At 35.6% G+C, this 26359-nt stretch overlaps 1 protein-coding gene across 1 annotated transcript in view; it reads left to right on the top strand.

Moving 5' to 3' along the window:
* hgf.S (hepatocyte growth factor (hepapoietin A; scatter factor) S homeolog) overlaps positions 1 to 26359 on the top strand; it is a 78832-nt gene that overhangs the window by 37535 nt on the left and 14938 nt on the right. Inside the window, exons 7-13 of the mRNA XM_018255753.2 lie at positions 1540 to 1658; positions 9731 to 9896; positions 13910 to 14037; positions 15102 to 15204; positions 16043 to 16176; positions 17423 to 17461; positions 20247 to 20340. Of these exons, the coding sequence (XP_018111242.1) occupies positions 1540 to 1658; positions 9731 to 9896; positions 13910 to 14037; positions 15102 to 15204; positions 16043 to 16176; positions 17423 to 17461; positions 20247 to 20340 (783 nt within the window). The remainder of the gene's footprint in view (positions 1 to 1539; positions 1659 to 9730; positions 9897 to 13909; positions 14038 to 15101; positions 15205 to 16042; positions 16177 to 17422; positions 17462 to 20246; positions 20341 to 26359) is intronic.

A 26359-nucleotide genomic window follows, 5' to 3' on the forward strand; every position in this document is an offset into this window, starting at 1 on the left:
TGAAGTAAAGATTGTACAATATTTATATTTTGAGTGAAGAATGACTTTCTTAAGTACAGTTTAAACCAAGCATTTCTCTAGGGCACATTATTTCTGTATTGTACTTTTGCATCTTTAGTTTCTTTGATGCACAAATTGATCTCAACAAATAGATTTATCCCTTACTCTGCTAATTTACTGGATTGGTCTAAATCATTATTTCAATATGTGCTAAAAATACATTTGTCCACAAATCCAATGGTAATATAGCCCTTAATAATACAAATGCAACCAACATGGCTTGGTGTTAGGGTTAGCCTGGCAAATAAATTATACATTTACTCATAGTTCACATATTAAGACACATAACATTGTGATGCTATGTGGAACACTGTTTTAAAAATAAATATGATCATTATAGATTTTTTTTGGATTTTAACTTGAATATCCATATTGAGGAAATTGCAGGTCTTAACATGGTGATTTTCATCCTTTGTAGAACTTTGTTGCATTTCATTCATAAAATTAGCCTTATAGACTTGTGCAATGTACTGTGAATTTATTGATTTCTCAATATACACCAATCATTGCTCATAAATAATCAGCAATATTATCAACACAATTGTTTCTTTCCAAGGGTTTAACTTTCTAGACAACTTACCCTGCAACTACTGGTTGGCCCAGGAGGTACAGGTGGCATAGCTTCAATATACAGTATGTTTCTATAAATGTTTTTGTTCTCAAGTTTAGGGGGCCTTAAATTATGTAGTGGGGCCCAGTATCATCTAGTTCCACAACTGTATCAGACTTGTACTTACTTTGTCAACAACAATGTGTCTCTCATAATTAATATTACTACAAAAAGATGCATTAACACTGAGATGAATAAGAAAATGCATCATGGATATCTGGAGCCAGCACTATCTACCAGGATAAATAATGTCAGATTAAAGAGCTGTTCAAATAGTAGATTTCAATTTTAATTTGAGAAATGTAAATAAGAAATCCTATAAAATCTTCATGGGAGCAGCCTGAAATGTCACCTGACAAATCTGCACAGCAACTTTATACTATGTTTCAAAGTTTGCCTCGGGTGCCACTAATTTTCCCACATTTTAATAAGAATCTCATGCCATCAGCTCTTAGACCAGGTTTATTTTATACAACACTTGAAATGACTGGCTTTCTTTTTTATCTTCATTATGTAATGGGAAATTAATTAGTTCTGTGTGAGTGTTTTATGTACCCATTCCTTAGGCATTTTTATGATTTTAAAAACAACATTATTTTATACAAGTTCAATGAGTAAAATACGTCACTGATTAATAATAGGAACAACCTCAATCCATTTATTGCTCATGTACAAGCATAGAATTGCAGATCTCATTAGGAAGAAAGAGTTTAGGCTCTCCTCTTGTAAATATGAGCTCTGCTAAGGACCTTGGAATGCCATGCTGCGTTCATGAAATCTGTACCTAGTTGTAAGCTTTAAAAATTGAAAGATGATATCTGTCAGTCATACATGGATGACACAAGGATATGTTTCTTCTGCATTTTCAGATATCCTAACAAGGGTCTAAATGATAATTACTGTCGCAACCCTGATGGCAAGTCCAGGCCTTGGTGTTACACTCTTGACCCTGACACCCCCTGGGAGTTCTGTGCAATTAAACCATGTGGTGAGCTGATACAAAATGCTTTAATTCCTTTTTTTGTTCCTTATCAGAATGCAAAACTGTAAACAGGTCAGAAAAGAAACAATTGCTGCCAGTTATTATCTCCACTAAATGTGTCAAACCTTTAATCACTCACTGACTCTGGTTGGGCGTTCAGCAGAATTCAGCACTTTTTCAAATCTGTCATGACAGCAGAATAAACCTAATATTTGATCTTTATTTTGATGGGCACATACACTGCACCTTTCACATAACCTTAAAAATAAAAGAAATTGGTCTTTACCTGCAGTACGTCACACTGACATTTGGTTTAACAATGCCAGTTATAAATGCCATGCAGCAGAAAAAATATTGTTGTAAGAATAAAGCCAATTTTCAGTGTTTTCCATCTGATTATAATCTTGCTATACATGTGATTTTATGCAAATTTGAAAAACTACAACACCAACCATTAGCTCACATTAGGTAAATATTCATGCATGCTCAAAAAAAGTTTATAAAATAATGATAATAAGTATGTAAGCCATTAGCTGAACATCATATTTCAATACAGAGATTATGTTATGTTTCTAACTGGCAAAAAAATCTTTCTGCTCATGTGTTCTAACTGCCATGTATATTTAGCTCCTACCCAGCTGGCCATACTTTGCATGTTGCTGAAAGCATATTGTTAACTTACTGCTGAGTGACACATGAAATCCTGGGAAAAGGAGTCTGCTCCCTTTTCTAACAAGCAAAATAAGTAAAAGTTGAATTATAACAGTCTTTGGTAATACAACATGGGCTGTGTAATGTTCTGCAGCCATCTTGGCTGCTATTCCTGCGATGGGAGACATGTCTGTAAACAGTAATTGAAAGGCTTTAATTATTCCTATGCAACAACTCAGTTTAAAATTGTTTTTCAGACCACCTAGCTGAGTGTCGTCGTTATGTTTTTTCATCACTTTCTGAAACCTTGTCTGCTGAAGGTCATCAGTACTACCAATTACTTTCCCATAGAGAAATCCCAGCAACTACATGTATACAACCTGGTTAGACTATATATAAATATATTATATACGGTCATATAATTCATGGTTGAAAATCTGTGATATGAGGCCAAAAACAGACTGAATTCATGGGACAATTTCTATACGCAATGTATTGTCTTAAAGAAAATATATGTACTTACAAAATTTGTAGAGATGTACTGCAAACATGATTGGACTGATTTAGTTAGCCCTTTTAGATCTCATCGGTACAATGGATGGGATCATTGCATCTGAAGGGCTGGAATTAGAAAAAAAACAAACAGATAAATCAATAAGCTTATGGTGCAGTTAAAATTTCCAGCCCCCCAAATGCTCATTCGACTACTTAAAAATTGAAAAATGACAAGAATAACCTCTGCTTAATCAAATGTTGGTTGAGAAATGCAAAGTACCTGTTATATGTCCCTTCAGCCCATATATATATCCTAAAGGGTATATCCATATTTATTGGTTCAATAGGGCAAAGAAATGTGTCTAGCATAAGCAATGTGAATACAGCAAATTACTGCTTTGAGAAGACTTTTTTGTAGTGGCAGCATTTTTGTCTTCCTTTATCACTGAACACCATAACCTTACTTGTTTCTCTCTTTGTCTAAGCAGGCAACACAAACACATAAAATGTTTACGTTTAGGGGCATATTTATTATGCTGTGTAAACAGCGAGATAATACCCCATACATGGCCAGGCTTCACTGTGTAAAAAACGGTGGCAATTCTTTACAGTGTCAAATCAGGCGTTCGCGTGGTGTAAAATTACACACACCTTGATAAACTTGCCATTAATTTTGCACAGCTTTTTACTCCTTTTTGTGATGAATTTAGTTTTATACAGCATAAAAAATATGCCCCTTAATTCTGTGTATAATATGTGACTATTACACCAAATTGTCTAAAGACATGGTGAGTTAAATCCCAGCACAGGTCCAGATTTGGTCTTTTAGCAATTGCCTAAAGAACTATATGTTGGAACCAAGTATTGGAGAAAGTAAATCCATTCAGGGGGATGATTGAATATATTTAGCAATACAATGATCTGCCAAACAGATTTACCAACATGCATGATTCCATTCAGAAATCTGCGGATTATTATACTAACAAATAAGGAAACATTGACTAATTTTTGCCATCTGGCCAGATTTAACAGGTATTTCCATAATGTATAGCACCTACAGCCATTTGAAAGAAATATTGACATATTTTGCATGCTAAAAATAAAACGCACATAGAAAAAAAGAACAAAGGGTAAAAGTCTGAAATACTGTACCTGCATGCTAAGAAATCAAAGAGATAAGAAATCATATAGAGCCTTTAATGTATTCTGTAAATTTGTAAATTACTGATAACACTATCTGATCGACTAAATGACCGATCGCCATGGTGCAAAAAATGTCAGGACAATCCATACACAATCCGAAAATCATATGAAACTTTGATTTGTGCAACTATATCTTTGCGTCTATGACTAGCATAACACTGTTTAGAGCTTGCATTCACACAAGTTTTCATCAGTAATGTTATAAGAATATATTGCAATCACAATATCCAGTTCCAGACCAAGTGCCGTCTGTGTACAACTATGACTCATTTTTCTTCCCATTACTAACAAATGTTATAGATCTGAGTGTAACCTTTATAGTAAGCTCTATCGCCTGGGAATTCGAAAATATGCAAAACGTTATCAACACTGTAAATGACCTAAACTCTGTGTGAGTCATTCAGCTCATTGCAGTTTTTGTTTGGATTTACTTAAAGAAATCAAGTTCTGTGAAATGAACCTTCGATGCTTTTACTGTTTGTACAATTGAGCCATACATTTCCCATTCACTAAGATAAACAAAATTAAATTCAATCTAGGTCCACATACTGTATAATGCTCAATAGCTGCCTGTGTGACTAGAGAGGTATAAAATGGCATACTTTATTTAGAACATGTGGCAATAAGCAGAATATCCAGTAAACACTTCCTTTTATTATAATTATTTGTCATAGCTAAACGTCTGCATGTCTTAAGATGAGGTAAAGGCTGCCAAACAAAACATTGGACTGCAACATGGATTTTAGTATGAGTTTATTTTCCAGATGGTGCTACATTCACATTTTGTCATGAAATGTACCAAGATGCGGAGTAAGCCTACTATAACAGGACTGTGGAAGGCCAGAGGGATTGGTGCCCACTCACTTTAAACTTCCACCACCCAAAACACATCTGCTGCAGGCTAAAAATTCTCATTTGAAAGAATCAGACAGACATCATTATTTTTATTTGGAAAATCCTGGCCGGAGCAAGTTTTATTAATAGAACAATGACCCAATAACATGTATCTTTATAATGAGGTTAATTAAGTTATTACAATTTTACCCTATTTATTTACCCTAGCCTAACCCACCAGGCAAGTGGTCCTGTGATTACAATTCCAGCGTGTTGTTCTTCCTGAACTGCACAAGCCTTATTAACCAATCCACCAGTACCCTGACTCTATTCTCTAATGTATCATCATCAAAACAGTTCTTTTTTAAGAGACTCATCACGTGAATGAAAAGGCTCAGCTGCTCTGCCCCAAGCCTGCAGCATGACGGAGCGGACATCACCATAATGCTTGTGGGGTAGGCATTCAAAAAGCAATCCTCCAGGCAGCAGCAGTAAAAATGGGCCTTTATAGAAGTACAAGTGTGTAGAACAGCCTTATGTGTTTCGTGTTCTCACAACACTTAATCATAGGTTCTAATTACTACTGCCTGGAGGATTGCTCTTTGAGTGTCCACCCTACAAACAATATGGTGATGTCTATTCTCTAATCTTTGTCCCAGCTGCCACCAAGGGACCCCATGCCAGAGGTGGTGAAATGCGCACTGGCCAACAAAAAAACTTTCCATTCCATTCTTCACCCTACTGCTTCTCAGCACCAGCGCTGTGACAAAACCAACCTATTGCATCACCTGTACAAAGACTATCCTCAACTACTATAGATCTCTACCACTAAGCCTATGTAACCCTAGACAGTTTGACTAATTGTCAAATTCTTTTTTACCATGATATGACCCTAACCACCTGCCACCGCTCCATCAGTGGCTACCTATTCCCGTATTTGGCATAATTGGCCAAAGTCTGACACTTTTGTGGACAAACATTGGCTCATGTCCCTTGATCATAAAATTACATATTTACATATATACACGGTCCCTTCAATCATCTATCTATAGTTTCTTTAATATCCAGGACAAAAGATATAAAATGTGATGGGTTGTTCACACAGTGACATTTCATTGTTCTATTCTTGCAATGGTTCAAGTATTTCAAATTGTATACACTGTACATGCGTTCTGTGTACCCCAGTGACAGTAGAACCTGTTGTACATCTTACTCTTGTCTTATTCTTGTATTCATAAAAGATTTTACTTAACTGCACTGACAAATTGCCAGATGGTTTGTCACAATTTACCCACGGTAAATGATCCATATTTTATATTTGAAATATATGATCTGATGTTATCTCCTCATATCTCTGAAGTGTGTCCAACTCTTCAGGCAAATCAAGAAATATACTATACATCTTCTGAAGCAATGTCTATACTATTCTGTTTTTAATGGCGATTTTAATGCTAAAGGCTCAAATTCCTGTCATGCTTTTATTATGAAATACAGTATGTTGCACATACCTGCCAGCCCTGTTCCCATACTACTTGATTGTTATAAAGTACAATACTAGTTTGCAATCTTGCAAAGATCCTAGTGTGGGAGCCTTACTGCAAAACTATCCAACTGTGGCAAACTATGTTACTGTGACCTTGGCAATAGAGCAAATTCTCTAAACACCAGGAAATGTGTTCATCAGTCTGCAGCCAATCAGTTTGAAATGAGTTTCCTAAAAGGCCCAGTGACACTAATAGACACTGCCAGTTCATAGGTAAACCTTTTAGGCCCACTTGCTATCCACAAGTTCTTGTCTGCTATTCTAGTTTGACCTTGGACTGTCCTGATTCCACCTTCCATGTTCTATTGTCTGGAATTTTGACCTTTGTAACTTAAGTACCTGTATGCTGATATTGGACTTTTCCTTGCCTTGCCTACTTGTGAGACTGCTTGCCTGCCTCTTGACCATGTTGATGCAAGTACATATCCTTACCCTTGCCTTGTTGTGCTTTGAAATTGTGCTTAACTTCTTGTAACACTGTTGTTCCCTCATGCATGTTTTCTGCCTGGTTTGCAGCTCAGTATACTCCTAGGCCCCCTACTTCAAATTCTACGGTAGCCCCTAAGACTCCTCTGTGGTCCCTGGCCATAAACTTACAGACTACAACTCCTGATAGATTCTTCAATATGTTAATGTCAATTTCATCTGAAGCTTGATAAACCACCAAGATTAGAGTACATAGCATTTCTGGGTTGACTAATGATTGCATATTGGCAACATTGGGTCACATGTCAGCCTGGTTTTGTCTTTTGTCTAAGAAACTTTGGAATGATTATACTAAAGGTTGACCAGCTACTGTGAATTTTTAGCAAAGTTAATCATAAATACATATGAAGATAACATTGTCCACTAGATAGTTATTGTTGGGTTAACTCTTAGTAATGAAAGACTATAAACATGCAATAACTACCATTAGCTGTAATATGACTACAATTTGAAATATGGAAGAAAATGTATGACAAAATATATTCTAAGTGCATTTCACTTATGTAGATGGCCTTCTAACCTGTTGTTGTACAGTAATCAGTCAAGTTTAACCAGGAGTTCATCTAATTAGTCTAAGGGGCAGATTTATCAAAGGTCGAATTTCGAAGTGAAATATACTTCGAAATTCGACCATCGATGGCGAATATCGAAGTCGATGTTTTTTTTTACCGAATTTGACCATTTTGCAGTCGAAGGTTTCATCGATCGATCAAGCGATATTACTTTGTCTACAAAAAACTTGCATTAGATGATGCCCAAAGGCTAACATAGCACTTCGGCAGGTTTAATTTGGCGAACTATTTAAGTCAAAGTTTTTTTAAAGAGACGGTATTCGATTATCGAATATTCAAACTATTTTACTTCGAATCGAATTCAAAGTCGTAGTATCCTATTCGATGGTAGAAGTATACAAAAAAATTACTTCGAATTTCGAATTTTTTTACCTCGAAAATTCCCTCGAATTCACTTTTGACCCTTGATAAATCTGCCCCTAAGAGTTGGAGGTATGCCCATTCTCTGTTTGAAAAGCAAGAGCAAAAATTGAAAGGCTTAATCTCCTTTGGAGAATTGCTGTTGGAAAGAGAACCAGTTGAAACCACTGGCAAACTTTGGCAGAGACTGACATGGCAAGCCTTAGAGCAGGCCCAGTCTGGTAACTAAGTAGTCCCTATAGAGTTTAATCGATTAGAATAGCTTTAGAAAGCTGTAATACAGTAAATGCATTTTACATAAAGTCATACAACTCCAAAATGCATGATTTATAGGTGCAAGGCATTATGGGAACTTGATTGATTTCTGATACAACAAACTATACATTGTCTTTGTAATCTGCAAATTTAGAAGTCAATAGCAAAAGACAGAAACAGTTTTTATGTTGCACAGTAAAGAAGATGCAACCTGTATGTTGTGCAAGAAACAAGTATAGAGGAGCATATGTAAGCACCTATGGAATTTTTTTTTATGGATGACATCTTGTGATTTGAACTGCACTGTGATTTAATGAGGCTACATGCAAAGCAAGAAACATAATTGTTTTTTTGGGGTTCACAAATACAAAATGGAAATAATGAAGAATTTAGCTTCACATAGTGGCCTGTTGGTTGAAGATGACATAATGGCAAGCATGGTCCACTCCTCATTTTGACAGGCCATGTTTTAGGAAATTGTAAGTGCTAAACATGCCCATATGGCCCATCTTTCATGCATAATTTATAGTATATAAGTAAGCAGTATATATCGCCCAGCTTGGGGTCCTTGTCATTACCAGTGACATTCAAGCTGTGGCTCTCCAGCTGTTACTAAACATCACCTGTCAGCAGGTGTTCACAACCAAGCAAAGTCACTGCAAGCTGGAACTTGTAGTTTGGTAACAGCTACTTTTTAAATGTCTCTGTGGTAGGGAAAAAAAGAAATGCATTTTGTCATATTCTCTGCCTTAGAGCTCTTACAGAGGAGTGTTTGATAATGCATTCCCCTGAGATGGCCTTATATATGCTGAACACATGCAGCTTTACTCACTGAGCTGCACAGAATCATCGAACACAGGTAGAAACCAGAAATTTGCACCTGTGTTCAGCGGTACAAATGGCTCAGTGAGTACAGCAACTATTGGCAATGATGGCACATGGTACATTTTGACAGTTAATCTCCTCCAGTTCTGGCAACTAATTCCAAAAAAATACCTTTCCATTGAGGTCAATGGAAAATGCTTGAATTGGCCAGAAAATGCAGAAACTGGCAGTTACACAATATAAATAGTTTACTAGCAGGGATTCAAAGGACACCAATGGAAAAGTTTTTCTAAAGTTTTGTTGCTGTAAGCACAGGCAACAAAACATACCATGTGCCATTGCCCTTAGAATTGAAAAACCTAACTAACGGCAGTGAGGTTGTGGAATGCCCTGTGGGGGGGGGGAAGGTGAGGATGTGTGTTGGACTTTTTTCAACCCATGCAACTATATTTCACCTTGCCTGCATCACTTGGAGGCAATTTATTTTATTCAGTATATAAGGAAAGATAAATTGAATCAGTAAATCTCACAGGTATTACTGTCAGCATATGCTGAAAAGAATTTATTTCAGACATCCTAATTATTTGCCCAAATGGAGCAGCAAGCAATTAATAATCCGACTGCTAGAAAATATTCACTGGAATGCTAATGGATTTGTAAAATCTTTCAAAATCATGTTAAATATACGTGCTCATTTGGCAGACTTCATGTATTGTATAATTTCATTGAGCAGAAAATGTCTTCCAACACTTAAAAATACATTACAGCTGTCAACAGTCCAAATCACATTGATTATTAATGGAGCTACTTGGTGGGCCATTCACCTGACCTTTAATAAATGTTTCCTTTTATAGTACACAGCATTGTCAACAATACAGATATTACGAAAGACTGCATGAAAGGCCAAGGTGAGGGGTATCGTGGAAGTGTCAGCACAACATACAATGGCATTCAATGTCAGAGGTGGGATTCTCAGTTTCCACACCTGCACAATTTTACTCCAGAGAACTACAAGTGCAAGTAAGTTAATGCATGTAACCATCAGTTTATTAATAAAAGCAGTTGACCTACTGAACTATAAAACAGTATGTCTCTGTAATGCTAAGGAACAAATAAAGGGACCAGGGGCGTAACTATAGAGGAAGCAGACCCTGCGGCTGCAGGGGGGCCCAGGAGGTATAGGGGCCCCATGAGGCCCTAATTCATATACAATTTCAATAAATATTGGAGAAACAAGTCAACCTCTAAACATTTTGGGGGCCTGAAAAATAATTTGCTTTGGGGCCCAGTAATATCTAGTTACGCCACTGAAAGGGACAAGGGAAACAGAAGGTATTCATTTTTTTCTGGTCCAAAGAGGATTGCAAATGCAATCAAAATGCCATTATCATCACCTAAACACCAAGTAAACAGAAGATAAGGAGCAGAATTACCTATAGATACCTAGAGAGTGACTCAAAACCAATATCTGGCACATGTGGGGCTTTTCTTTTATTGAGATTTAATTATTTCATTATTATTATTATTATTATTATTAATGGAGCTATGATTTTAGTGGGATGTGAAAATAAAGGCCTATTAAATGTAACAGTATCAACTATGGTATCAATGGCCTGAAATTATCATTCTGCCTGCCCCAGTCTCTCTACATTGACAGAGGTTAGCAGAGAAGTGAGCTGGCTGAATCCTGGCTGTTAATATTGTCTGAATTTCTGAATTTCCTAAAAGGGAAAGGAATATTTCCAGCCTACTTCTTTAGTTCTCCTTTAATAGGTCTAATGTTGTGGGAATTTTGATCTTTAGTTGCACATTGCAGATGAAGTCTGCTGGGATAATAGACATATATATCTTTCTCACACTTTGCAAAATGGAAATCACACTTTAGTAATTGTTCTTGCCTGCATACTGTGAGTGGCTTCGTGCCAGTGGATCAATGGGATTATGTATTTTAAAAAAAAAAAGCAATGAACAAGATAAAATATGAGAAAGCCAGATGTTTGTATTTTATAGTCACCTTTGAAGGAAAAAAAAGAAATATTGGCATCAATGCCACAAATTCTGTTCAGTTGTGTGTATCCATTTTTGTTGTTGTTACTACAGTATGGCAAGGCAGTACAATTAAATACACTGAAGCCTTGGCTCTTTATTTTGTAGCCAGATATAATCATGCTTTGATACAATCCATTGTTATTGTAAATTATATAAATCCAGCTAAATCTAATGTTTTAAGAATGTATTCCTTCAACATATTTTATTGTCTGTTGGGTAGTCAAGTACATCAAGCACTTCTGTGTCAGGGGACCAGTTAAGGGTTTAAAGTCACCTGTAAAACACTTTACTGTTTGTGTAGAAAGATTAGACCACCATAATCATATGCATTACAAATGTCTGCCTAGTCCCAGCAGAAAATTTCAACCCGCAGACTTACAGTCATTGAACAAGATCTCTAAACACCACTGACAGCATAGGCTTTGTACAGTATTTCATCAGTGGACAGGGGCCTAAGGTTTAACAGGCAAATCACTTTATCAAGGAATGGACAGACAGTCTGCAAGTGAATATAGTGGTGCAGAATATCTTCTCCTGTGGTGAAATGATGATGGGAGTGAGTGCCATCTCAGAACACTTAAAGTGTTCCATATATTTGGAACATTTTTGGTGATGTTTGCACGACATCCATAGGAGGGATGTCACTACTGCACTGTTGCCTGGAGGTTCAGCTGTGAACTTTGTATTCCTGTAAACTGTAGTGAACTGTGTGTAATCCCTTTGATAAATGTACCCCTTAGTGTCAAGCTTATTTCAGAAACCTCTCATTACTTACAAAGATTGATAGTATTATGCTATTGATACCACATGTGAAATCATTTGAACTTGATGATCATCAGCTTGTTTTAGAAAATGAGAAATATTTCCAGAAATGAAATTAAAATAACACTGCAGAACATTCCATAGAATTGTTAGCAGCCAAAGAAAATACTCTGTGAAATTACTCTGGGCATTGATTGTTATTTAATATAGTTATTCATTATATTCTTTATACAATATTATTATTAAATACATGGTTGAATACTATTACTAGCTATTACTAGTGATGGGCAAATAAATTCAACAGGCATGGATTTGTGTCGAATTTCTGTGTTTCGCCGCCCATTAATAAATTTGCAAAACTGTGGCTAAAATTCGCTGGCGAAAAATTTGCAGCAACACAAAAAAATGGTGCGCATCAAAATTGTGTGCGTCAAAATTGACTAATACATTTGGACAAAATAGTCGTGTATATAAAAGTTGCCGTCACGTCAAAATTGTCGTGTGTCAAATTTATTTTGATGCCCAGTGACTTCAATGTGTTTCGCACATTTTTACACCGTTTCTTGAATTATTTTGCAGAAGCTAAACTAGACAGATTCACCCATTACTATAGTGAATCTTTATTATTAATATAATAACATATCCTAATAAAGGCCTTCAAACAGAGATAAGGATTAATCGTAATTTAGTTTGGATCAAGTACAAGATACTGTTTTACTATTACAGAGAAATTTTTAGATTTAATCAAGGTTATTTGGATAAAATGGAATCCATGGGAGATGGCTTTTCCATAATTTGGAGCCTTCCAGATAACTGATAAATGTATAAATAAAGTTGTTACACCCAAAGGTTTTCATAGCAATAGTGATTATACGAAGCTTAATAATTAATTGCATATAGACGCTATACTCGACAGGACTTAGTGTGAGATGGAATAAAAATATATTCATTAAACAGTAGCTACAGCTTTTCCAATGCACGCATGGCTTTGCTCCCTAACCAAAATTGTGTCAGTAATAAATGTATTCTTTTTGTATTGATAATCCTGAACGAGTGCAGGATTTGTTTTCCTATATGCACCCAGGCAATGCGCAATTGTTTCCATGTACACACACTATTGTGCCTGTAATGTACCCTCCCCCTTAGATTTGCGAACTGAAAGAGGATCAAAAGAAGGATTATTAAAGACACATGTAATTGTTTAGTCATTTAAATACTTTCACTACCAGTGCATAATCCTAAAATGGAACAATGATTTTCCCATTTACTTGTATTCATTCTTTCAGTGAAATAGATAATCCCAAATTATGCCTTATGCCAGGTCAGAAGTGGTTGCATGATGGAATAATGGAAACCTTGTCATTTCAAAGATTAATCCTGGAAATTAATTACTAGCTCAGGCGTATTCTTAGATGTTGCTCTACAAAAACAGTGCATTACTCTCTGCACGTCTGTATGCATTTGAAATCAGTCAAGGGTTCCCCTTAAATAATCTTATTCTTCCAACAGCTGACCACTTATTCAACAAAATTATATAAGATCACAGTCGAATTGGACCATCCAGTGCCTAGCAAGACTACAAACAGTAACATAACTAGGTGGGGGCAGGCCCGGGTGTGGGCCACGCAGTCGTGCAGCCCCCTCCATAGCGACTTTCTTAGCGGTTACATCGGTGCACGACCCTGATGTGAGGGGATCCAATTGCATCCCCCCTGCTCCCCTGGTAGTTCTGCCACTGACTATGAATGAAGAGCCCTTTTCCAGGGGGAGCGGGCTGGGTCACAGGGGCCCATGAAGGCTGGAGCCCACCAGGTTTTTTCCTGTTGTCCCCGTGGCCCAGTCCGGCACCATATAAAATAGCTCAGACATTTTATAATAATATAATAACATATTTTTTCTATATATTGTATACATAGATTCTTACCGATTAATTAATGTATGAAAACATTAAAAGGCACAAATATCTCCTGATAATAATGTTCAATGTTTATTGAAACAATAGTACAGATATGGGATCTGCTACCCAGAAAATACTTTTCTTGATGAATCTTGGTGAGAAATTTGGTCATCACTGATCATCAGTGACAAGCAAGTTGTTGTACATTTTTAAAAACTGTTCTGCTTACATTTTCTAGGAAAGGAACCAACACGTCACATAGAACAATCTTCCTTAAAACAATTGTTGCAAGCACTTATAATGTATATGATATTAACTCTTGTAGGGATCTGAGTGAAAATTATTGCCGAAATCCAGATGGTTCAGAGTCACCATGGTGTTTTACTACAGACCCAAATATTCGTATTGGACACTGCTCACAGATAAAAAAGTGTCAAGCCTCTAATCAGCAAGGTAAATATCAAAAGTAATGGATTTCATAAACATGTACCCTAAGGGAGTTATTTACTAAAATCTGAAAATGTCATACTATTTTCCTAAAACCCCTTTGACCAAACTCCTGTGCACAATTTTACTGTATTTCTAAATAAATTTACTCAAAAAATTCTGGTCCGGGAAAAATCTTGACAAAATCTTGAAAAAATCCAAATTGTATGATTTTTTGGGATTTTGGCCCAAAAACCACAAATTATTCAAAGTATTGTATGAAACCCAGGACAGATCATGATATCTTCCAATTGTAAACATCTGCCATTGACTTCTACATGACCTCGGCAGGTTTGAGATAGATTACTTTTTTATTCAGACATTAAGCAGCATCAGGGGTTAATAAATCATGGAAATTTGATTTTTTTTTTCTCCGAAAAATTGTTTTTCCCTTTAAAACGCTTACCAGAAAAAAAATCAGACTTTAATAAATAACTCCTTAATCTCTGGTATGGGTCCTCGCAGACTTAGTGGAGGGAGGAAGAGTGTTGCAGAACTTCCACCCTCAAGTTTGCTTTTGATCCTGACCTACCCACAAACTGAATTATGTCCCATGTGTCTCCCTTTAAAGCCGCTGATGAACAGGTAAGAGATATAAAAAGGAGAAAGAAGTGTTCTGGCTATTACAATAGACATCTGTTCACTCCAACCTTTATAGACTACATTTTTTTGTTAACTAAATATATTGAATTTTTATTTTGTTCAGCCTATTTAGCCAGTTTTCTTTAAACCATCTGAAAAGTTCAGTTGAAAATCCAATCCTAAAAAATTCTCTAACAGAAGCCTTTAATATAATGTACTTTCATCTTTGGGTATGTTTATTTAAAGTTTATTTACAGTATTATTATTTTTGCAATCAAAGGATACATCGTTGGATTTAGTTGCAAAGCTTATTGCCTTTGTATACCATAAACTACCTGGGGCACCTTAACCAGTCAGCCTTGCTGCTGTTTATTTTTGCCTTGTGTGTTTGGATAGCTTGGGTTGCGCACGGTTTGTTCATTATAGAAACTTGCATTTGCTGTTTGCAGAGTGTTACTATGGGAATGGAAGTACCTACAAGGGGACTTTATCTAGAACAAGATTTAGACTTCCTTGTTCCATGTGGGAAAAGAATTTGCAAGATCTAAAAAGGTAAGTCAAATCTGATTCCAGTATCTACAATTATTGATTAGTGATGAGCATAATTTTTTGCCAGGTTTTGCCGTGAAAAAGATGCCGATAGACTCCAAAGCATTTGGCAAATTTTCGCAAATTAATGGCAAACTGAAATGGGTCAGATTCACCCATCACTAATATTAATGTTAAAGATGTTAAAAGCAACCAGTTAGTTTTAAAATATATGGTGATGTTAGTTTCAGCCAGTTAAATCAATGACAATTACAGTAAAGCCATTATGAGTATTGGTGACCTGGAGATAAGTCTATCCCAGTACAAATAGTAGATGTCAATATTAGTTATGAGCAAAATTGCCCTGTTTTGCTTTACAGAAAAATTCACAATACCATGGAAACATTTTAGAGATTTCGCCAAATGCATTGAAGTCAATGGGCTTTTTTTCTTGCTTTTTTAACCTTTACAAGTGTAGTAATATATATAGACTGATTGTAATTAATCCTTAGGTAGAAGGTATCCTGAGTTTTTATGACTCCTTCAAAAGGAGCCCATCCTGCCTTGTAATAAAATGCAAAAATAAGATAAGAACTAGGTGGGACACATTCCGAGAAACCATCTGGAGAGGGTCTTTTACATTTCAAAGAGGAACTGTTTATACAGTTGTTATTGGTAAAAGGGACATCTAAAGAAATTAGCTGGTTTTCCTGTTTAACTTTTCATCAGCCAATCAGAACCATTCCCCATTTTGGGTCAATGGCATAGAAACAGTATAACAATGGAGTTCGTTTTTGGCAGAAGAGAAAGGGAAGCAGAAGAGAAGAGAAAGAAAAAGTCTAAAATGGTCTTCTTATTTCAGACATACATTCAATGAACCTGATGTATCCATACTTCAGAAGAACTACTGCAGAAATCCTGATAATGATGCCCATGGGCCATGGTGTTACACAGATGATCCTTTTGTACCATGGGACTATTGTCCTATATCAAGATGTAAGAGCAATTTTTATAGTTATATTATTTTTATAGTTTATCATTGGAGAGAATAATCAAAAGATAATGATAGGGACACACATCTTAACTTTGACTTTGGCATATCAATAAGTCCTATGTCATTGGTTAACTGGGAGCTGGGCACATGAGCTCTAGCATTCTCTTCTGAATCTGGCTCTCTCATATTTTCCAGTGAAGATACTTGGAAAAGTCGATAAGACAAATTTAACAGCAACAGGCTTAATTTGTAGATTCACTTATAAGGGGAGATTTCGATTAAACAAATAGAATTACAAAGAATCCTAGTGAAAAAATGGGAGTGGCCGCTTGGCAATGTTCTGCTCCTTTCAGAATGAATGTAACAGAGATAATCACATTGACCTTAGTACAAATATATTTAGATATTCAGTAATAATAAAATGATATAATGTAACAAAAATGTATGTTTCCTTCTTAACAATTCACCATGTAACAGTCACCAAAATATTTTCTTTAATCTGCCTGCAGGACATACTGTAAGTCATTCTGAAAGTATCTTTCTGTAATGTATCAGCAACATTAGACAGAAGACATACAGTAAATGTGGAAAGTTTCTACCAGTTATATCTAGAACAGTCACTCATTTTTTTATCTCTATTTATTAACCCTGATTTTGTTTATTTTCCCACTGGGATTCATTCATATACATGCAGATGGATAATTCAAGTTTGTAAAATCAAATCAACAGTCACTGTATAACCACAAACAGTCAACTATAGAAAGCAATGTAACACTTCATTGTAACTCTTAAAATATCTTACACTGTTTGTATATATGAACACAAATTCTACTTAAAACAAGGCCAGTAATATCTCTTTCATATAAACACTTTAATATTTATGGAATGCCATTAACTTAACCAGAGGAAAAATATTGAGATTTACTACATGTTCTTAATGGTTGTCCTCATATTGAAGAAAAGAAAGATAAGATACAAAATAGGAAAGAAAATGTATTGATGAAGGGTTGTACAATATCATATAACCCCCCGGCAATCAACTGAAAGTTCTTGTTTAAGACAAATGTCTTATGGCAATTCATTTTTCCATTCATTGGTGTCTCTTGGCGAGCCCAATTTACTTTTTTTTTAATTCTAAACTATAAAATGTCTAATGAGTATAAAGCAGTATTACTCATTTCCCACTTCATGTAATGTTATTTACATTATTTTAACAATATTTAATGTAATCATATTTTGTCTCTCTAGGTGAAGGCGATACAACTAAAATAATGGCAAACATTGACAGTAAGTATTTAATAATTTAAGATTTTACCTAAACTTACATTAACCAGCAATATTCAGGACAACAAAGGATTGTCACGCATTAAAAGGGGCAAAAATATACTTGCCATCAAAAATCAGTAAAAATAAATAGGGCTTGTTTTGGAAATGGATTCTGCCTAATGTTTTATACAGTATATGTGCTTTTGCTACTTTATGCAATAAACAATGCAGCACAATGGTATTTAAAAAAAGATGTAATCTTAGTTTTCATTATCCTACTTTCTTGCTGCTTCCGAGCAGTAGCAAGAGGAGGTAAAGGTATTTAAATGCTTTGTCCTTCTCATTAAGTTTGCCCTTCATATAATAAACTCCTTCTTATTAACTGAGAAATGCATCCCCATAAAAACTTTAAAAGAAATAATACAATTTTTCAGTTTAAATAACAGGCAAAAAAACTATAATAACTATATAGTAATATCTGCTGATTTGCTGAACTGAATAATGGTTTAATTGTACTTTCAATCACTTCTCCTCTGAGTACAATAAGGAGTAATATTATCCTCATATAGGAAACCCTTCTTTATGTCTTCTAACACTAAAAGAAAACAACTTTTGCTTACAGAGGTTATTGGGGTTTAGACATGATTAGAAAATGTCCCAGTTATTCTTTTGCACATCCATTTTCAGACTTTTTAGGTTAAAGGAGAAGGAAAGGCTTTGTGCACTTGGGGGTGCTAAATGTTAGGCACCCCAAGTGATTGTATTGACTTATGTGAAATCCTGGGCTGGTGCTCCTATCAGCAGAAAACGGCACTGGCCCGGGGTTGTACTAGTGAGCACCACATAGAGATCCTCTTCTACAGCAGCCGTGCAAAGACGGAAGAGTGTTCCGTGGTGCTCACTGGTATAACCTCAGGCCAGTGCAGTTTTCTGCTGATAGGAGCACCAGCCCGGGGTTTCAGGTAAGTCAATACAATCATTTGGGGTGCCTAACATTTTGCACCCCCAAGTGCACAAAGCCTTTCCTTTTCCTTCAAAGCCGCCCTTCTTGGAGCATATTATGTTCAGCCCCCCCCCCCCCCCCGGTTCCTGTTATCACTTACAGTATTAAGGCTTCTAACATTATAACAGTATAAGTAGTATCCAGGACAGTAAAAGTTAATTGATACTCAACTGGCCTTTAGATTTTCCCCACCATCCAATTTGAAACTTCCATAAGGGAACCAGCATCACAATTAGGGAACAAGCACAATGGTTTAGTGAGATTTTGTTTTTTGTTTGGAAACCTTGTAAATTCATGATAAAAAAAGCTAGTTGTAACCAGCTACAATGTGATTTACTTATGGCTTCTAAAATGAGTGTGCTCTAAAAGACAGGTTTGCCTTAGAGAAGGAGTTGCTGTTAACATTCAAAATATTGCAGAAGTTTTCTAAAAACATGTTAATCATGTTAAGAATGTGACTACAGTAAGGACATTTCTATTGTGTCTAATAGATAAGCAATGTTACATAAATAACAAGAATCAAGATTAAGGATTAATCTGTTTTCATACAAGAGAGAAACATAATTGAAATGAAAACATTAAAGCCACCCAGTTGCAAATTGTCAATATACTATATATTGGTAATGGACAATAATGGACCTATTTCTATCAGTGTGTCCCTATCAAGGCTAGGAATTAAACCTAGATTTATGTGAAAGGGTATGCTTTGAGTGTAGATTAAATTTAAAGGGGAACTAACGCGATAATTAAAATGTAATATAAACTTCAGCATACTGGAATAATACAATTTCTAAATACAGTCAATTAAATATTCTGCATCGTTTCTGAAATCATTTAGTTTTTGTTCACTATCCCTCTCTCCGCATCTGTTTCTCTTCATTTTCTCTTCATGCAGCAGTTGGGTGTCAGAGAGTTATTGACAGTTATATCCAATATATCTTATAGGGGGTCTTCCTTTCCTAGCAGATGAATTAGAGCTCACTCAAATAACTGATTACAGTACAAACAAAATCTAACACAATAACTGCCTTTTGCACAAATCCTGCCTGTAGAGACAGGATTTCTGGTAATTTTAATAGAGTGAGTTCTAATACATCTTCTAAGCAAAAGGAGCCCCCTTAAGAAATATTGGATCAAACTGTCAATGAATATCTGACACCCAACTACTGCGTGAAGAGAGTATGAAGAGAGATTATGAAGAGAAACAGATGCTGAGAGAGGAATAGTGAAGATAAACCACTATTTAGAAATGGTACCGAACATAAAATGTATTGTATTTAGAAAGTTTCTTATTTCAGTATGATGAAGCTTATATTACATTTTCATGATAGTTCCCCTTTAAGTATTTATTTAAATAGTTTGATAAATCCTTAAATGTGATACATATTAATAAATCTATAATGCAAATCACTTTGTTCATATTCTTACCATAGCAAAACTACGTAACAAGTTTAGACTTTTTGGGGTAAATTTATCTAAGAGTGAAGTTAGAGACAACCACAATCCGCTACAGTGAAATACCGCCTCTCTCCATTCAATTCTATGGGATTTTTAAAGGTGTATTTATGAGTGAAAGTTCACCCTTTGACAAATACGCTTTTAAAATCTTGTAGAAGTGAAAGGAGAGAGGTAATATTTCACTCTAGTGGACTGTGTGATCTCTAACTTCACTTTTTGATAAATATACCCCATAATGTTTATATTGTAGTTACAGGGGCTTCATTAGATTGTAAATAAACAAAGATATACATGTACATAACTGCTTATGTTCAATTTGCTAAATTGTTAAAATAAACTTGCTAGGTCCAATCACCTGTTCATCATCCAAACAGTTAAGAGTTGTGAATGGCATTCCGGCACAAACAAGAAAAGTTTGGATGGTCAGTGTGAGATACAGGTAAGCTTTGTTTATATGTGCGGTTATTAATACATGGATCTTATGTTAAGAACATCAATTTCAAAATATTACCTCAATATTTACCTTAATTTTGGAACATATTTAAACAAGACAAAAATGTGATTATTTGTAATTTCCATATTAGCAAGCAAAATCAAAACAAGTCATAACTTTTGTCTTTTGCATGTTCCTCTGAAGTAAGGGGGGGCATATTTATTATATTGTGTGAAAAACCATGGGATAATACACCACACATTGCCATGCTTCGCTGTGTAAAAAAACAGTGTAAAATGTGTATTTTTTAATTTGATTTCCACTGGAAGCAAAGTAAAATAGAAACATTGAAACTGACATTTACGTGGCACACACCTTCGCCATTTCTTTTACACAGCTTTTTACACCTTTTTTGGCGAATTTAGTTTTACACAGCATAATAAATATGACCCTTATAGTAGCTTGCACAATCGTGACCAATTTCTTATCCACGGTTATTTTTATGGAATTGAGGCTTTCTTGGACAGAAGCAGTGGAGACTGGACTAAAGTCATTGAATCCTGTTCTAAATTGCTATTGAATAGTAGCTTTAGTAGGTATGGTACTCCAAATTATGGAAATACCCCATATCCAGGAAACCCGACACAAGGCTTGATGATTTGTATTTTCCTTATTGTGTTTTAAACTTAATAAACACTGAATGGATACTATATTATCTTGTATCTAATTGTTGTTATATGCATTTTTCATTTAGTATTAATTTTCAATATTTTTTTAAGTTAATGAATTCAACTATGAAGCATTTTTTTTAAGTACATGTTAATTGACTACTATATAGCATTATACAAGGAAGCTTAGGAGGGTCAGGTATTTGAGCATGTAAAGAACATGTTAAATAAAAACAATTAACCTGACAGTTTCCAGAAACATAACCGTTATTCTTCACAAATGCCCTACGAACCTCTAGACTATTAATGACATATGAGATGCATCATGTCTGTCTTTGTTAGGAAACTTTTAGAACATTACTGTTGCACTTAAGCATAGGACTTCTGTTTATGCAGCTAAAAGTTCAGTACCTTTTCAGCCCATATTTACTTTTTAGTTTTCTCTGCTGCAGATATCTTCTTCCTTTTCATCTATAATCAAAACATGAGATTTGAGCTCACCAAAGAAAAACTTGCATTCTATTCATTCTTATGGCATTTTTAGAATCATATTTATCAATAAACTACCCATTAATACAGGTATCAATAGCAAGTGGGTGAGTTTTTCTGTAGTGAGCTCAAATCTCACATTTTGATAAATCTGCCCCTTAAAGTATGAATATACAAATTACTGAAAAAGCCATTGTCTGGAAGACCCCAGGTCCCAAGCATTCTGGAAAACAGGTCTCATGCTTGTATACATTTAGGGGCAGATATATCAAAGTTCGAAGTGAAAATTTGAATTAAAAAAATTTGAATTTCAGGCTAATTTTTGTGTACTTCTTTTCAAATTTGATTCAAATTTGAAAAGAATTTGAAAAGAATTTGAAAATTAGAATATCAAAATTTATCATGTCTCTTTAAAAATTCATCTAAAACCTGCCGAATTGCTGTTTTAGTCTATAGGGAATTCGAAATTCGACCCTTGATAAATCTGCTCCTTATACTTGATTAATGAAAAACCAGGGCAGCAAAACATTTACCAGAATATGTCCCAAAACACATTTCAGGGAAGTTGTAGTTCAGAAAAATAAGCATCGCAGCAATCTATTTCACAATTATCAAGAAGTAACAAACAAAAAAGAATTACTGAACATGTGACACTGAGATAAAAAAAAACACACAGATAAAATACAGTACCCTGATTACATGTTCTTTCCACTTTAGCTACCATAATAGTGGGACATTTGCAGGCTAGACTAGATCATATATCAAAAGGCTCATAGTAACATAGTAATTTAGTTTGAAAAAAGACACGTCCATCAAGTTCAACCTTTTAACTTTTTTTTAACCTGCCTAACTGCCAGTTGATCCAGAGGAAGGCAAAAACCCCATCTGAAACCTCTCCCATTTGCCTCAGAGTCTCAAACTCCAAAATGACAATCGGACTAGTCCCTGAATCAACTTGTACTATGAGCTATCTCCCATAACCCTGTATTCCCTCACTTGCTAAAAAGCCATCCAACCCCTTCTTAAAGCTATCTAATGTATTAGCCTGTACAATTGATTCAGGGTGTGAATTCCACATCTTCACAGCTCTCACTGTAAAAAACCCTTCCGAATACGAATAGGCGGAACCTCTTTTCTACTAAATGGAATGGGTGCCCTTGTGTCAGCTGGAAAGACCTACTTGTAAATAAATCATTTGAGAGATTATTATATGATCCCCTTATATTTTTATACATAGTTATCATACCACCCCTTAAACTCCTCTTCTCCAGCATGAAGATCTCATGTATGTCCACTGTAATAAAAAATACTTGCCCTGGTGGTCTAGTGGGGGGACGGCAGGGACGCCTGCCGCCCCCTCGGCGGGGACGCCCGCCACGAGTTCTTTCCTCTGCCGCGTCCTCTTCCACATTAAATAACTAGGGCGCACGCATCGCGCCTCTGTGTAATTTACAGGCGCATTCACGCTGGCGTCATTACGTTAGCGCGCATTGGCGCGAAATTCAAATGTATTTAAAGCCATAGTACACTACCCTCATTGCCCATTATAGGAATTTTTCCTGCCTGGTGCTTTCTGAGCTATGTGCTAACTAGTTATTCTGATTCCTGTTTTGACCCCTGCCTGGCTATTTGACGATCCTGACTTTTGAATCCTGACCCTTGACTGATTACTGACTTCGATACTGCTTAACCCCTCTGATTGACTTCCTGGTGTGACCCTTGCCTGCCTGACTACGTTTATTCTCTGTCTGCCCCGACCTTGCCTGATCTGACTACTCTATAGCTTAACGCCTTGTACCACGACCTTATGCCCAAAGACTCTCGCTAAACAGTTGTGCCCCTCTGCCTATCCAGAACATCTAGCCTTGCACCTCTCGTTTAAGTCCTCGTGGCATTCAAGTAGCTGAGGGGTCCTCCCGAAGCCAAAGGTGGTCACACTACAGGTGAAGCACGAGCCAAGACCAGGGTGCTTGGCATTTGTTCTGGTCTTGGAGTCGACCGTTACATCCACAAGTGCAGTTGCAGTCCCCAAAATTGCCCCAGTAATTTTTGCCCGTAAACCACTTTCATTAAAAGGTACTCTAATCAAAATGTGCTCCTTGCACTTCTGTTTAATTGTGCTTGGTCCTGTCCAGGCAGTAGTCCAGGGTTCCATTCATGTCTAAAGAATTGGGTGCAAACGTCATTTGCACATCATACACCACAAATGATGCCAGATGGAGTACCATGTAATTGTTTCCAATTTGCATGGCAATGTTTGGGAACTGTTACAGGCAGATGACGTACTTGAGACCACAAAGCTGCTGGAAAATGCTGCATTGTGGGGAAAGAATATGGTAATTGCACTTTAATGTCAACAACAAAGATGTTAACATTGAAGCCCCATGTGTGTCTTATTTAAAATCACTTAGGGAGATTATTTACTAAAACTTGATTTTTTCCCATTTCCCAAACTAGTTTTTAGAGTTTGTTGCTGAAAACTTGAATTTTTCTAGTTTTCAAACAAAAACTGGCATCAAACACCCCAAAGCTCACAAAATTCCTGAAGGTTAAAAACACCTTCAAATGATTAAAGGGACAGGTCCCATTGATTTTACATGAATTTGACACGTTTTAGATGGAGTAGTTTCAGATTCAGACTTTTAACAGCTTTGAGGCATTATAAATCTCCAAACATTCGAGTTTTTTCAATAAAAAAACTTGACTAGAAAAAATTGAGTTTTAATAAATAACTCCCTTAAAGTTAACAAGCTTTTCTAGGCAACCAGGAAAATATGGCTGTTACTTGTACTTTGAGCAGTAGAAGAAGAAAAAAAAATTATACAATATACAATACTAATGAAGAAGAAAAAATGTGGGGTAAACATAAATACTAAAATGTTTTTGAACCAGTAACCCATACGTTAAGGAGCACATTTACTAAGGGGCAGATTCACTAAGGGTCGAATTTCGAAGTAAAAAATACTTCGAAATTCGACCCTCGAATTGAAATCCTTCGACTTCGAATATCGAAGTCGAAGGATTTAGCGCTAAACGTTCGTTCGATCGATCGAAGGATTTTTAAATCCTTCGAATCGAACGATTCGACGGATTTTAATCCAACGATCGAAGGAAAATCCTTCGATCAAAAAAAGTTTAGCAAGCCTATGGGGACCTTCCCCATAGGCTAACATTGACTTCGGTAGGTTTTATCTGCCGAAGTAGGGGTTCGAATTCGAACGAATTTAACCAATTCGATGGTCGAAGTACCCAAAAAATACTTCGAAATTCGAAGTATTTTTCATTCGAATCCTTCACTCGAGCTTAGTGAATCGGCCCCTAAGGGTCGAAGTGAATTTTCGAATTTAAAAACTTTGAATTTCAAACAAATTTTTGGGTACTTCGACCATTGAATAGGCCTAAATTCGATTTTGATTCGAAGTAAAAAAGTTTTACTTTAAAATCTAAGTACTGTCTCTTTAAAAAGGTTCGGCTTCACCACCTTAAACCTGCCGAATTGCTATGTTAGCCTATGGGGACCTCCTAGAACCCATAGCCAACATTTGGCTAAGTTTTTAGAAGTCAAAGTAAAATTGTTCGATCAATCAATTAAATCGTTCGATGCGAAGGATTTCATTATACGATCTAACAATTTTACTTCAACCGAATATGCCTAAATACGATAAAAAAAACCTTCAACTTCGAATATCAAAGTAATACAATTCGATGGTCGAATCTCGAAGTTTTTTACATTTCGAAATTCGACTCTTGATAAATCTGCCCCTAAAATTCAAGTTAGGCTGACGTCACAGTGTGAAATTGGGACATACTGGAGTATAGTTGGAAAATTTGCTAACATTTTGAACAAAAATCTGGGCAATAACAAATAACCCACTGCAAGTAGCACCAGTCAAAACATCCCTTAAGCCATTGCTCAAAGTCCATTTTCACATGACTATTTTGAAGCCAATAAACAAACAAATATGGGACAAATATATAAAAATTCCATGATTTTGCCAAACATTACAGTAAAGAGGTTATTTATCAAAGATCGAATTTTAGAAAAATGTGAATTTTTTAAAAAGAATAAATTTGATTTTATTCACAATTAGAATGAGAGTTATTTATTTCAAAATTTGAATGTCTAAAATTTTATCAAATAGTCCTTTTCCTCGGAAAAAAACCCAAGACTTTTGCACGTTAATTTTTTTTTCTCCCATTGGAGTCTATGGGGCATAATTTTTAAAGCAAAGCTTGACAAAAATTTGGTTCATCACTACTATGAAGGGACCTCTGCCATTTACTTCTACATGGATTTGCCAGGTTTTAGGTGGAGAATAGTCAAATTAGAACTGTTTACAGTGCCAGAGCTATGATAACTCTCACATTCTAATTCAAATTCGAGTTGGTTGTTTTAAATTTGAATTTGTGAGTTTTGACCAAAAAAAATAGAAAAATTGAATTTACCATTCGAACCTTAGTAAATCTGCCCCTAAATGTGACTGTGAATATATCTGAGGTTCGCAATCAAACAGATGCTTTTTATTAAAGAAAAAGACAATGAATGAATGAAAAAAAAACCTCAGCTTTTTTAGAAGTCAATGGGAAGTGTATCCGAAGATGTTACGTGACTGTTTTTCAAATATTTACAATTTTGCAGCTGTGAATGAATATGATTTTTGTTTGCATTTGATTTTTTCTGCAACAAAACACAACTGCAAGCATTCTATTTAAGGGAGATGGATGAAAAAAAATGCTGAATTTTCTTTTTAAGCTCAAAAAAATAAAATGTATCTTTCCTAGTACAGAAAGCAAATAATCTCATTAAATAATTTCATTAAATAATCTTACGTCTGAATATCATGCAAGAGTAATTAACCTTTAACTGT

The sequence above is a fragment of the Xenopus laevis genome, chromosome 3S (assembly GCF_017654675.1).
Source record: "Xenopus laevis strain J_2021 chromosome 3S, Xenopus_laevis_v10.1, whole genome shotgun sequence".
NCBI lineage: Eukaryota > Metazoa > Chordata > Amphibia > Anura > Pipidae > Xenopus > Xenopus laevis.